Source organism: Tinamus guttatus, unplaced genomic scaffold (assembly GCF_059628265.1).
Source record: "Tinamus guttatus ecotype Peru unplaced genomic scaffold, ASM5962826v1 Tinamus_guttatus_pri_ptg000459l, whole genome shotgun sequence".
In the NCBI taxonomy this organism is placed as follows: domain Eukaryota; kingdom Metazoa; phylum Chordata; class Aves; order Tinamiformes; family Tinamidae; genus Tinamus; species Tinamus guttatus.
This window is the reverse complement of record NW_028288993.1, coordinates 6012680-6027240: the sequence shown is the minus strand read 5'-3', so window position 1 is coordinate 6027240 and position 14561 is coordinate 6012680. Positions and strand designations below refer to the sequence as shown.

General features: G+C 38.5%; 1 protein-coding gene across 5 annotated transcripts in view; it reads right to left on the bottom strand.

Annotated features, from left to right (window-relative positions):
- Positions 1-14561, bottom strand: part of CIT (citron rho-interacting serine/threonine kinase) — a 66182-nt gene that overhangs the window by 39951 nt on the left and 11670 nt on the right. For 4 of the 5 annotated variants that reach the window (XM_088532407.1, XM_088532408.1, XM_088532409.1 and 1 more), the window contains exons 9-12: positions 12576-12756; positions 4596-4701; positions 3586-3729; positions 2112-2231 (exon numbers count right to left, since the gene is read on the bottom strand). In XM_088532407.1, the coding sequence (XP_088388533.1) occupies positions 2112-2231; positions 3586-3729; positions 4596-4701; positions 12576-12756 (551 nt within the window). Of the gene's footprint in view, positions 1-2111; positions 2232-3585; positions 3730-4595; positions 4702-12575; positions 12881-14561 lie in introns of those variants that run through there. The other variant, XM_088532406.1, reaches the window with a different exon arrangement.

Sequence of the window (14561 nt, the reverse complement as noted above, 5' to 3'; positions counted from 1 at the left end):
CAGAAATCATCATTTGTGAAGACGCTTTCACAACACTAAACTCTTATCAGCAAACACTTGATCAAAGAATTACAAACATGACTTCAGTTGCCAGTGTGAAAATTAGTATTTTAGAGAGGGAGGAGAATGGGGAGGGAGAAAGAGAGAGAAGAAGAGCAAATTAATAATAGATCAGATTTTCTTGATTCTTCACGTTTTCAAGGCTATTTTTGAGCAAATCTCACAATCAGGTCAAAGCAACAGGCTATATCACTCAAGCAAAGAACAATCCCTTTTGCCTATTAAACTTAATACAGACCAAATGGGTAAATGAAAGCAGATAACCAGAAGAAAAAAAAATGTTTAGCATTTAGAAACACAGTTTAAAAGACAGATATACTTAAGCATGGACATATTAAGGGCTTGGACAGGGCAAACACCTGAAGCAAGTGACTTCAGGGAAGCTGTATACAAAGAAGCAGGACATTTAACAATACAAAGATCCAGCCTTGTTCAGGTTAATCCATTCATATGGGCTTCATCAACTACTGCCCAGAAGCCATGTTAAGGAAAAAAATCCTACACACTAATAATAATAATGATAATAAGAATAACAACAACACACTCTTTGCTATTACCCCAGCACAGATGAACTTGCTGTCCTACACTAAAAATACCAAATGCCTAATTAGTATTTTGAAACTCTGATTTGCAGCCAACATAACTGTTTGCTCTCAAGCTATGGCTATTCAGCAGCAAAACTCTAAGGGACACTTCCACCTCACCTCCCTATGCCCTCTGCCATAAAAAATAATGATCCAAGTCTTTTCTGGCCAAGATCCACCTGCTCCTATGAGTCAGCACAACTGTCCTGGCACGTTTTATGCAGCATTCCCACACATGGATTTTCAACATACCAGACGACCCCCAGATACAAAAATCTACAGCATATTCCAGAACCATTTAGTGACCTAAGCTGTATTTTAATGGCATGAAACTTAGGCTGCATTAAAAAACTCCAGTACAGAATATTTACCCTAGTGCACTTTAATTAAAAATTACTTGCATGATTTTTCCTCTGCTGAATGAGTCTATACTGACTTTAAGAATCTGCTCATACTTATTATAACCAAAAGTGTTCCACTTTTCAGTATTTAAAGCAGCTTTGCTAGCGAAGCATTAGGCCCCAGCATAACGAGCTTTGAATCTTTTGCATTACATAAAACAACCATCCAAAATAATGCTGCAGATGTCTATAGAGACTTGCTACATCAAGAGGGTGGTTCTTGCATTTCATTACTTATTACATAAGAACTGTTCATGTCTTGAGAATTATTACCAAGGTTTCTGGGCTTCCTTGTCTCAAACACTACGAGATTAGTCAGTCAATGTTTGTAAAGCACTTTGAAGATGAAAAACAGCAGATAATTGCAAAGAATTGCTTAAACTCCATGGCAAATTTCAATTGCTTTTTCTCAATATAATGTGTTGCTATTAATCTATAAAAGTGAATGGATTCTGCCCTGCAGACTATTTTTAATTCTAGAAGTGTCCACATTTGTCACCATATTTTCATTTAATTCTGACATTTTTTTTCCTTATGAACTCTATGGATTAATGAATCCTCAACATTCTTTCAGTGGGACAAAAAAAATAGGAACATCTGCTTTGCAAGGATATTAACTCAGGGAAAAGAACAGCTAGAAACCACAGATTCTATATTGAAAGACTACTGAACATTTTAAATGGTCGGATAAGAAAGAAAAAAAAAAAATCAAAGCTTGGTAACTTCTCTTGCAGGTAAAGGTTTGTGAACTTTCAGTGAAGGTTAACAGCAGTTAAGTTTGTTTAGCTTAACCGTTTACAATGGAGAGCTTTCTCTAATGCCATGTATTACTAAAGTATTGCAGCTTCCTCCTAAATTAGCTTTATAGACCTATAAATTAGCTTTATAGTACCTTCATGACCCAGAAAAGAAAAACTTTCAGTTTAGAAATTGTGATTACATGATTACACGGAAGTGTAATTTTGTTTCTTACATAAAATCAGAGATAGAGAGTTATCACAGCCCACCAACATAAAATGCAATTGTGACCACAGAGGCACCCTGCTCGCCAGAGCAGCAGGTATACCTGTTCTTTGATCTCTTGCAGTTTTCGGCTCTGCTCTCTGATATCATGAAGTAGCTGTAGTGCCTTGTCGTCTTCCTGAGACACCTCCATCCGCGCCTGCTCCAGGCTTCGCTTTAAGCTCTGCAGAAAGCAAAGTGTTCAATACACAGTCTCTAGCTTTGCAGATGGCTGCATAATAAAGATCTTTAGCTAGGGAAGCTCCTCCTTGACTATTGTAAGGCATCATAAATGGAGCCACCGGTGGTGAAATCCTGAAAAATTCTTGATGAGTGCTTCCTCCATCTGGATAGAGGCAGCCTCTCTTACAAGCCACCATCTACTACCCCGAGATCTTAGTTCCAATCTCTACTTCCTCACATCAAGTCTGGAGACTACAGCCAAACACAGATCACAAAAGACATCCGTTATCGACAGCATTCATCTATATTTTATCTAGCACAGTTCATTCACAGTCAGGCACAATCCTTCAACTTCACAGAGCTAACAATCCTCCTCATTTTTCTTGTTGTCGTTCAAGTGAGCTAAGTCTAAACATAATTAAAACTTTTTAAATGAGCAGAAGGATTGTTTCGGGATCTCACCATATACTTTACCTGCACATTTCAAGACAGATCAGTAGTCTTTCTGTCAATGTACAGCTGTGTATCATTCTTCCCCAGAAAGGTACAATGTTAGTTTACTTATTTACCTAGTAGATTCCACTATGGGAAAATCACTCAGCCCAATTTAAAGGTATATCTCCCAGCACACACACCCAGCAGAAATGTTTCTTAATTTTTTTGGAACAGAGTAGTATCTGGATTTTTATTCTTAGTAGGAGAGGGGAAGTAGAGCTATATATCTAACTGCTAATACAGACTACTAGCTAGAAAGAAAATACCCTCACCAGAATCTTGCCAAGACAAGTTTTCCTACTCCCTGAAAAATGGGAAATGACCTCTAAAGACATGGCTTTAAGGTCACATTTTTGTATTCTGTCTGAGAAACAGCCGCTGTCCCAGCACCATCCCTTCCATTATGCTGGGAAGCTGGATCAGGCTGAACTCAGAATACCACAGATTGGAGCAATCTTGCCTCTCAGCACAGATTGTTTCATCTTATTTGACTTTGAGATTTCTCTCTAGCTTATGATCAGGTCCCACCCTCCTCTGGTTAAGAAATTTGGAGGAAGCCAAACCCAAATGTGTTCTAGCACAGCTGGTAGGACAAGAATTACAGACAACTTCAGCAAGACCAGGACAGTAGTTCTTTGACATTTGACGTTTTAAGCACCCAGCACTGAAACAAAGTTCAAGCAAAACTATTAAACAAGCCTTTACAGTACTCATCAAGCAATTTGGTGCTTCATTTTCAATAAATATCCTCTAATAATTTCTCTCCATCAAGCACCCCGCTGAAACCATGATGGAAGAGAAAGCCAAAGACCACCAAACTTCAGGCCTTCAGAGGAAAAGGGACTAGTGTAAAGGCTCACACTGCATTCTGTGATATAGGTGGCCAGGTCCTGCTCCAGGAGGGATCGCTGGGTTTCAGAGGCTTTCAGTTCCACCTCCTTTTGGCTAAGTACAGCCTCCACCTCTGACACTCTCCGATGCAACCGCGTCATTTCCTGCTCCATCTGCAATAAATATCAAGAGGTTATAAGGAGGGGGGCTTCAAAAGGCTTTGATAACTGCTACTTTCAGACCTCTGTGAGGAATTGTCTCCAAGAGACTCCTAGCTATATTTTTCCAAACGGTGTTTAAATTCCGATACCATTGTCTCTGCTCCAGGAATGCACAGTTCTTCTCAAGGACAAGTAGTAAGTCTAAGTCACCCCATTCATTCAAGCTGCTTGTTCATATTCAGTCATTCTTCGAACCCCCGTTAGCAAAGAAGCCACAATCATTTTTCACCTGATTTGCAGAGATGGGTCACTTTAACCTTATCCCAAATCCATGTTGTACCAGAAGATGGTTCCCCCCCATCTCCTTCTCAGGAGCAAATGGTCAAATCCAGAACAGAGAATGGAGAAAAGTAATTGAAATCTCATAAAAGTCTCAAACAAGCAGTGAGTTTTTAAGACTCCACTGGGTTCACTTTATTCGAGCACAGCAACTGTTATAAGATGTTCACCATAACCAGTGAGGTGACAACAGTTATATAAGTAGAAGCTGATGAATTAAGAAGAGAATCTCAGAACAGAATTGCTGTAATTGTGTGACTGACGAAGAGGAGGCACTGCCTGCAGGAAGAAGCAGTCGTCTGTGTCATGCTGAGAAAAGGACTGTTTAAAATCCACTTCTTGTTAAGATAAACGTATCTAGAGCAACAGTATGGCCTAAATTCATCTCCCTTTGTACTGGACAGGAAGCCACCTCAATGAAGCAAAAGCACTTTGCCCACCACGAATCTGGATGATCAGCAGCATCTGACAGATTCCTTGACATACAGTGGTTGTAGATTCCGGGTGCAATGGAGACGGCCAATCGCGTAAATAAATACCTTGTGACACTTGTCCTGGGCGTCTTGGAGTTCTTTGCTCTTGAGAAGAAGTTTCTTTTCCATGGAGCTGACCTTGGCTGGAGAGTCCAAACTTGAAAAAACAGATCTAAAAGAGCAAAGCCAAACAGTACATAAATATAGGAAAAAGGTACAGAAACCGGCACTTATGCAGCCTTTGTAAAGTCATTGGGCACTTGTACTATGATAAAAGAAAGGTGCAGCAACCACAATCTAACAGACATCACATCAGACCAAACATACTATAAAAATAATGACATCGTGTCACCAGATAAATAACACATAAGTACTTCTTATATTTACAATATTAATATTTTCCATCAATGATTTCTATGTCAGAGTACAAAACAATAAGCCACAGGGTACAAACATCCTTTTTTCATAACTCTTGTAAAGACTTATAAATGTAACAAAACCACATTTTTTGGAAAACCATTTGGCAAGACAACAAGCTTTCAGACTTGCTTATTTACAGTACCTTACTTTTAAGTAGATTTTAAAATTATAATCAAAACACAAAAGCACCAAAAATTTCAACATGTAATTATCTCTACTGCAGGAAGAAGAATGCCGTTTCCTTAGTTATCTTCTGTGATCCAAAACTGAACAGAAAGTCTCCCAACCCAACTCAGATGTTCCCGTGAGCTCCATCAACATTGACATGATTAGTCACGTTGCAGAACTTCAGAGTTGCACTTACAAGTTGTGCCTCATGAAGAAAAATTACTCAGTTGCACTAGTCAATGCAGTTGGATCCCAAAGAATAGAGGAAAATATTTACCATCTCTTAAGCTTTCTGTCTAATTAGGCCTCTACATTTAAAACGCTTACCAGTTCTGTTAGTCAAAATTTGTTCTAGAAAAGCATTAGAAGCTACCCAGTGTTTTGGAGCATATTTTTAGTGTTTTGAATTCTTAAGTATGTAATCCTAAATCAAAAAAAAGTACATGCATCAAAATATAATTTTTAAAATGACATTCTACCTTGCATAAAATGATTCAAACTAGATATTTAATGACGGAACCAGTGTTGACTGATAGTTGAAAATGCATAACCACAATGGAGGTGCTAATAAAAGATCATGCAGTCTGCCCACACATTGCTTTCTGCTTCTCCTGGCCACAGTTTGGTATGCAGCCAGTTATCCCCATGGAGAAAAATGAGCTTCGAGCAGCTCTCTGCATATAGCCACACACCCACACACAGCAGCACAGTCGCTTCTTAGCACCAAGGAAAGTTGGATTCGATCACCACCATTTTCTGAGAGAAATCTACTCCTAACCCAAATACATATGCAGGATAGTCACACACACACAAAAAATGGATTTTTATGAAACAGCTACAACAACATACATATATCAAAACAAATCTTATGTATCACCACCTTAGGCAGCCTTTGGAAATACAGTTTTGATGTTAACATACAAGTATTGCAATATCCACCAATTCTGCTTTGAAAGGTCTATTAATATTTTTTAAAGGAAACTCAACATGGAAAAACCTAGAAAAATGAATCCTCTGTTTCAATGACCCAGATAATATCAAGATTTAATCAAAAACAAATCTTAAAAGAGAATGCTTTTGTTAGGCAACCCTCTATTCGTGATCTAATCAATCCAGTCCGTATTATCATATTTAAAAAAATCAATTTATAAAGCATGACTAAACTCCTACAGAGAAAAGGCAACCATCTGAGAAAGCTGCATATTAAATCTCATAACAGCTGGGTGTACAAACAAGGCTAAAAATGAATAGTTGAGAAAAGCAGTCTAAAAATACAAATTAAAACTCACATTAACTCAAAAAGACACTAAGGAATCTGGTTAAAAATGTAATTCAAACATATGTAAATAGCTGAAAATGTGTACTGATAAGTCTAAGGATCTTTTGGTATTAAAAATCAGCTTTACAGCACTGATTTGTAGTGCCAAAGCATTTTTGCAAAGAACTATAATTTCATCATAATTCAGATTTTTTATTCTGTTCAAATCTGAGGCATTACCAAAGAAAATTCTAGCTCATTCTTATCAAATTGTTTTTACTTCCTGCTTCTGTTTCACCTGCCTAAAAGGCCCATTTATCTTTTGCTTTTTAATTTTGCTTATCTGTTTTACTTGCTATTAAAAGAACGGGAGTGTAATACTGCAGGCACCATTTTGCAATTCCAAGGCAGCTGAAGCAGTCCCGGCACCGCAGCGGCACGGGATCCAGGCAAACAGATGCCCAGTGCAGCAGAGCCGGGTTTTCCCAGTAAGCAGATGGGATGTGATGGGACAGGAGCAGGACAGGACACAGCACTAGAGCCATGAACGGAGCAAAGTTGGAATTTCCGCAGCTGACTGTAGAGGGCTCTGCTCCTCAGGGCTGCTGTCAGTTTGGAAAGGAAAGCGAAGGACACAAACGAGAACTCCAATGTTTCCTCCACATCCTGTTCCAAAGCCAGGTGGGATTACCTGAAAAACGTATGTCCTGGTGCCATGACCTTCTTCCTGCCATGGTAGCTTCCACCAGGCACAGGTTTCAAGTGACCTCCTTTCCCACTAATTCTTTCCTCTGTACAGTTATATTAGAACAACTTCATGAACATCCCTAACAACCTTCCAGCTATCAAGGTGGTGGCAGAGGGGACATCAAGACAAATGGATACCAGCTAGTCTGCTGGGCCTTGTCATGGTGGCACAAGCTCCAAGAGGCTGTAACAAGGTGGAAAATACCCACATGGCTGGGGCACTGGTATTTTCGTCCTCGGTCAGCATCACCTCCAAAATCAAACATCTCCAATCTGACACCCGCAGAGCCACCCGGTGAGGGTCAACTCTCATTGCACAACAGGGCAGTTTCTGCTATTTCTGAAGTGTGGAAGGAGAGAAAAAAAAAAAAAAAAAAAAAAGACTGACAACCAACGTACATCAACAAGAAAACTGCAACAAAAGATGAATAAAAAGAGTCAAGTCTATACTATGCCAAATATGGACAGCACTAGCAGTCTCAATTTATTTTCAAGAGCAGCACTGTCTGCATGACTAATGAACAAGTTAAACTTATCTAGTTTATCTAGTGATTTCACAGCTATTTCAGCACCAGCTTCATGCAGTGGAATTATTAAATGGTGCTAGCTCTGTGGAAAGCTTATTGAGAAGGAAAAAAACTGCATCTTAAAAACTCGCATTTAATGTTGCCTGTGCATCTCACCTCTGCCTTCTCCATCCCTTCCTGCCATGCTCCAAAACCCCCAACTCACCTGCACTTCTTCCTTCTCCCAGCGATCGACACCATCTGTCCTAATCCTGGCCCCCTCACAACATGTCTCTAATCTCATCCCCCATCCCTCATGCTCTATTCTTTTTAGCATGATACTCATCTGCACCTTCCGCCCCCTCGTAAATGCTGGCTCAGGCCTAAAAAAAAACAACCCAAAACAAACAGTGATACCAACAATCTGTGAATAGAGCTAGCTGAAGCAAAGCATATTTTTGGTACACTTGCCCTCTGTTTCCTCTCTAAGCTATATTTGGTTAAAGACTTACCAGAACCCTATAAACTGCTGGATTAAACCAGTAGTCTTAACTTTTTTTTTTTTTTCTGAACAGTGCCCCATTTTAACACAGGATTTCATAATGGCAATTGCAAATCCACATCAAATTTTAATTTCAAAATCCTGAAAAACACCACTTCTCATGATCTCCCTGCCAAAAGACTTGGATCACTTACCACAGGCTTAGGGATCACAGTTTAAGAATTACTGGGTTTAAATTTATTATACTCTGGAAGGTAATTGTAAAAAATAAAACCCCACATCAGCAACTGAGACAAGATATTGGCCTCACTGCCAACCTTGTCTGTGAGAAACACAGCTACAGATTCTGGTTTAATGTGTATTTTTTTTTTTATTAACCTATTTTTTGTTCCAAAGGAAGTCAGGCTCTTTAAGCTCCTTGCTCCCATCCAAACAAGGAAAAAGGCAAAAAATTTATATCACCTTTTTTTTCCTGGCATTTATCCTTTGCCTTAGGGCTTCTGCTAGTCACCTGCAAGGGTCAAGAATAATTGTCTTCCACCACTTGCTGCATATTTCTGGCATTGAAGGATTTTTCTCACTTCACTTAAGCACTGGAGATCAAGCACAGCTGGGAATGGAAGCAAGATGGGGCAGGCTTTTAATGGAATTAAACTCTCCGTTGCCTGTTAGCTTGTCACACACTTACACCCAGGACCAAAGCTGCAGCCACATTTATGGTCAGAAAGGTCTCTCCCCCAAATCAAGACTGAGAGGCCATTGTGGGAGGAGGACTTGGTCCTTCTCTGCAGCACAATCCCACCTCCTAGAATCATATAGGCAATTTATTTAACAAGGGCTCTGCTGATACCAGAACCTATGACCTAAGCAATGCCCTTGATTTCTCCTGATTGTTTCCTATGACACATTATGGTCATGCCTTTTGCTCTTTTGCTTGATCTTAAATTCATTATAGGGCCACAGATTCTCCCCAATACTCCCAGTATGTGACAACATATAAAACGCTCACCATATGGACCTTTCTCTACTACACATCTACTATATAATTTCTGGCAACTGGTCTGAATGACTTAGGTGAACCCCGCTAATCCTAAGAGTTTAGGAAAAAGGATAGAATAAAAAAAAAGAAAAAAAGAAAAAAAAGAAAAAAAATTAAAAAAGAAAAAAAGAAAAAAAGAAAAAAAGAAAAAAAGAAAAAAAGAAAAAAAGAAAAAAAGAAAAAAAAGAAAAAAAGAAAAAAGAAAAAAGAAAAAAAGAAAAAAAGAAAAAAGAAAAAAAGAAAAAAAGAAAAAAGAAAAAAGAAAAAAGAAAAAAGAAAAAAGAAAAAAGAAAAAAGAAAAAAAGAAAAAAGAAAAAAGAAAAAAAGAAAAAAGAAAAAAGAAAAAAGAAAAAAGAAAAAAGAAAAAAGAAAAAAGAGAAAAGAAAAGAAAAGAAAAGAAAAGAAAAGAAAAGAAGAAAGAAAAAAAGAAAAAAGAAAAAAGAAAAAAGAAGAAAAAAGAAAAAAGAGAAGAGAAGAGAAGAGAAGAAAGAGGAAAGAGAAAAAAAGAAAAAAGAAAAAAGAAGAAAAAAGAAAAAAGAAAAAGAAAAAAGAAAAAAAGAAAAAAGAAAAAAAGAAAAAAAATTAAAAAAGAAAAAAGAAAAAAGAAAAAAGAAAAAAAGAAAAAAAGAAAAAAAGAAAAAAAGAAAAAAGAGAAAAAAAGAAAAAAAGAAAAAAGAGAAAAAAAGAAAAAAGAGAAAAGAAAAGAAAAGAAAAGAAAAGAAAAGAAAAGAAAAAGAAGAAAGAAAAAAAGAAAAAAGAAGAAAAAAGAAAAAAGAGAAGAGAAGAGAAGAAAGAGGAAAGAGAAAAAAAGAAAAAAGAAGAAAAAAGAAAAAAGAAAAAAGAAAAAAGAAAAAAGAAAAAAGAAAAAAGAAAAAAAAAGAAAAAAAAAGAAAAAAAAGAAAAAAAAGAAAAAAAAGAAAAAAGAAAAAAAAAGAGATGAGAAGAGCTTAATTTATTGTCCTTCTGTCCATTCTGTCCATTTTTTTTTAACTGTCCTTTCCTTAAAGAAATTCAAATGCATAACTCTGATTTTGCTTTTTACTGTCATGCGAACGGCAATAAGGGCAGAGCCCTAAACTCCCAACCTTGACAGACCTCCCAGAAGGAAAGCAGGGAAAGTTTCAAGGACCTGGTTAATGGCACGTTGCAGTTGCCGGGCCTAACTGAGCAGCAGTAGAGGCACCAGAGCCATCATGCTGCAGACACAGGAAAACAGATCTGCATCACTTAGCAACCAGCAGGGTTAGACTTTGGGGGAAAGATTTTAGGAAGGAAAATTCTGCACCGATAAACTTGACGACTTAGGTCTTTGCAGAGAAGGGATCCCAAGATTCACAACAGATATTTTTTTAAGGCCACTCATTTACTGCTCTCACTCATATAGAATTTGGTATTTATGCCTACTTGGGTAGAAACTGTACTAAATCTGTTCAGTAAAACATACACCACATATAGACATTTTATAAATAAGAAGTTATCTTTGCATCTCAATGTTGCAGTGGTATTGAGAATAATCTGCATTAAATACAGCTATTTTCAAGCTCCTGTACATGCTTTGCCATATTTAAATAGCCTTCTTAGAATACAGTGTATTAGAATACTCCCAAAAATATAAAATTGCATTTATCAAGAATTGTTCAAAAAATTCACTAAAATCTTCTTATATTAAAATGATTTGGGAGAAAAAAAAATAAGTACATGATGTCATTATATTTTAGCACAAGACCAGGGCATAGGGAGCACAATATAAATCCTCCAGAACACATTCATTTCTGCATTCTTTTGCTGTACTCCCTACCCAGCTGCTACCAAAACACAATTATAACTTCAAAATGCACCTTTAATACCAGCTCCACTAAGAAAGCAAACCTGTTCATCTGCTACGGCTGTATCTTTAGCCTTCACCCCAAAGCACAGTTCCTACAGTCCCTGAGACTTCAGCTCCAGCGCTGGGGCACCATTACATATACATCTTTACCAGTATATCCCAGGGTATCTACATTCACTGTTGAGCCTCTTCTGACTGTTACAGAAATAGTCATGCAGTCATGATAGATGTGTGATAGCTTCCCAAGCAAACAAGATAACACAAGTTATTTCACTTATAATTCAAGATAGACTTTAACTGTAAGTATTTACAGATATAACATTCCATTTGTCCAATTCTGCTGATAGATTATTTCACCAAAACAACACTTTTTTTGGTTGATATGTCCTCTCCCTTGTCATAAAAGCAAATCTACTAAGGAAGGACGACCAGAGACTCCCTTTTTATTACTGGCATAACCATCATATAACCTTGATTCATGGTGTGGGCAAGATCAAAGATGTCAACAGCATCCCCCAATTTGGTTGCAAGCTTCCTGTAGAGCAACTATCATGATCAATATGATAGAAAAATGGAAACTTGATTAAGACAGAGTGATGACATAGTCCCTTAGGGGAACTAACTAGCAGCAATGAAAGACGGTTGACAGCAACACACAGCACCTTAGTGTACTGAGTCACTAACCCAGCTAAAGCCATTGCATTCCTGGCAGGTCTCATGATACTGAGGTAAGGACTTCTCAACTTAAATGTACTGCACTGATACTTCTTCATTAGCTCTATCATCATCATCAACAACCAACTACCCACCACACAAAATGGTTTATACCATACTATCTATATTCTCCTTTTCCTGATTCCCTTCTCTCTGAAATCATGTTTTCTTCCACAGGAAGATCAGTTTTTCTAGATCGTCACCTCTCCTGACAAACATAGACCCTGCATAGTTCATCAGAATCTCCAGTCTCCTACCAAATCATACAGCAATGTCCTGTCTTAAGATTTAACTTGACCAACAGCAAACTGTCAGCTGCAGGAAGCTCCTTCGCTGGCTCACTGACCCGTCACCACATATTCCCTGATTAGCAGAGCTCCATCACGATGGATTACTGATTCAGCCTTGCACACCACAGCACGGTGGTGCCCAATCTCTAACCCAATAAAAAAAATACCGCCCCCCCTTTCCCCCCCCAACACACACACACACACATTTTTTATGTCTGAACTCTTTAGTATTTTCCTTCTTCCAGAGGCTGGCAATAGCAGACATGCAACCACCTATTGCTCCCTAGTTAACAGCAGCAACTAATTAAAAGTATTCGAACAACAACCTTAAAAATAACTGCTTCAGAATCAATCCTTCAGTTACTTGCCTCCCCATCGCCCCAGAATTAGCCACAGAACAGAAGAATATGCACAAGCTACAGCAGCAACAGATAAAGCCTGAATCTGGCAGCTACTCGAAAGCAGAGTGCAAGCCAGTTAAAATAGCTTTTCCCCGCCATGCACCATCCTCGCTGTAACAAATCTTCATATTTTTCTACTAGTCCTATTCACCTAAGCAATAATTCCTACTTACTCTGATCTGAGGATCCCCAGGGTCTTGATGAACGAATACCCCACAAATGGCAAATCTTCACCCGAGAAGCCAGCTGGGTTCAACTGGCGCGTAGACGATAAAACCCGCGAATTCTTCTCTGGTTCATCAAAATTTGAGGTGTCATCATCAGACTTGAGAGTAGGAACGAAGGGGGGAGGAGCTGGTTAAAAAAACAGCAAGGAGAAAAGACAAAAATTCAGCTACGGTTCACTCTGCAACAGTCCCACTCATTCAGTGCTTGCAATGGCACTGCAGCTCCTGCTTTTAATCTTGCTAACACAAGCAGACCGAGCTGCTGCTCTCAAATCGTATTACAGCAACAAGAGATTAACCCTTAAGCTACCAACATGGCTACCACTCTGCAGGCAGAGGGTTTCCCACACTGATTCAACTGGGTTTTAGGCTGGGGGCTTGGGATTGTGGATCTCTTTAATAAACACAGATATATTGAATCAAATCAAAGCACCAGGATAAAAATCATCTGTATCTATACTACACTTAAAGGTAATTCAGTTGTGAATCATCTAGAAAAAGCAAGATTTCTCCAACTCTTCCAGTTAGTGAAGTAAAACACCAGGAGAGAGGGTAGCTGAATGCTTTACTGGTCAGCTAAGAGATAATATCTGCCTTTGCAGACCACCAAGAACATCCTCAGCATGGGCTTCTAAACAACAGACTGGTCCTTCTCCTGGGAGGTTTTAATAAACTATAGATACTGAATCCTAACTGGTTTTTAGGAGGGGGAAGAAAGATCAGCAAGATTTTATTTCTCCAAAAGACCTTGCTGAAGATCTGGAACTCTTCTTGGGATAGCACTGCAGTCTGGCTCTGATACAATCAGCTCTGAAGAGAGATATAAACAGCAGGAATTATCATGTATTTCTTCTTATAAATCTAAATTGGTACTACTTAACTTGTTAAGCAGTTGCTTAGTTTCAGCTCATTTTCAAACTTTAGCTTCAATTTAATTAACCAACAAAAGGACAGGTTCTTCTCACTGATGTGCAGCAGCCCCGTTACCTGCTGACTCTACTACGTGTCTGGAAGGAATGAATGTAAAAGGCTGCTGTGCAATTCCTACCTTGTCAAATCACGTTTTCACTTTCAGATTTTTTTTTTTTTTAATTTCATCACTCAGGTCCTTGCTCACTGCAAACCAACTAATCTCTTTTTGCTTTGGAGACGTTTCTTCAGCCAACAGCTAGACCACAGCCCGATGTTACAGGCTGATGGAAGTGTAGTATGCAAAAGCTGTTACCATGGCTCCTGGATAGATCTCCTGTAGCTGAAGAGCTGATGAGAAGTGAAGAACGGGGAACAACCATTACAACCCCTGCAGTGCAGGCTCCCTGCTCCTCACTCTCTGCATGCGCGAGTTTAACCCTACCTGCCCGCATTAGTGACAGATGCTGGTGCTTATCTGACTGACACAGGCAGAATGAGTCACGGTTGGAGCTTGCTAGCTCCCTCTAGGTTGCCAAGGCCCTTCGCAGCCTGCTTTTTAACTCTTAATTCTCTAGGCAAATGTATGTTTAAACAGCCCAGCATTAATAGGCAAAAATAAATCTGCTTGTATAAACTGCCAAGTCAAAACTGCACATGCATGCTTTGTTAGCAGCTCCCCAAGGAGCCATTCGGATGCTGCTCCCAAGCAGAGAAAAGAGGAGAAATTCCATAAAGCAGAGAAGATGCTGCTCACAGAGTAATTCCAAGCAAATTAGAATAAGATGAATGGGAGGAAAAATACTAATCAAAAACGTTCTGTATTAAGATGTTTTTGCTCACTGGCTCCAAAGCATTTACATTTTTGGCAATATCATGCATTGCCTAAGTTCTGACATTTTACTGGTTATAATGTATATTTAGAACCAATGTAATGCTGACATTTTTATACATACTGTTTTGGCTTACAGATTATTTACAGGAAAGGTATTTTAAAGCAAATTCACTTAATATTAGGATAAT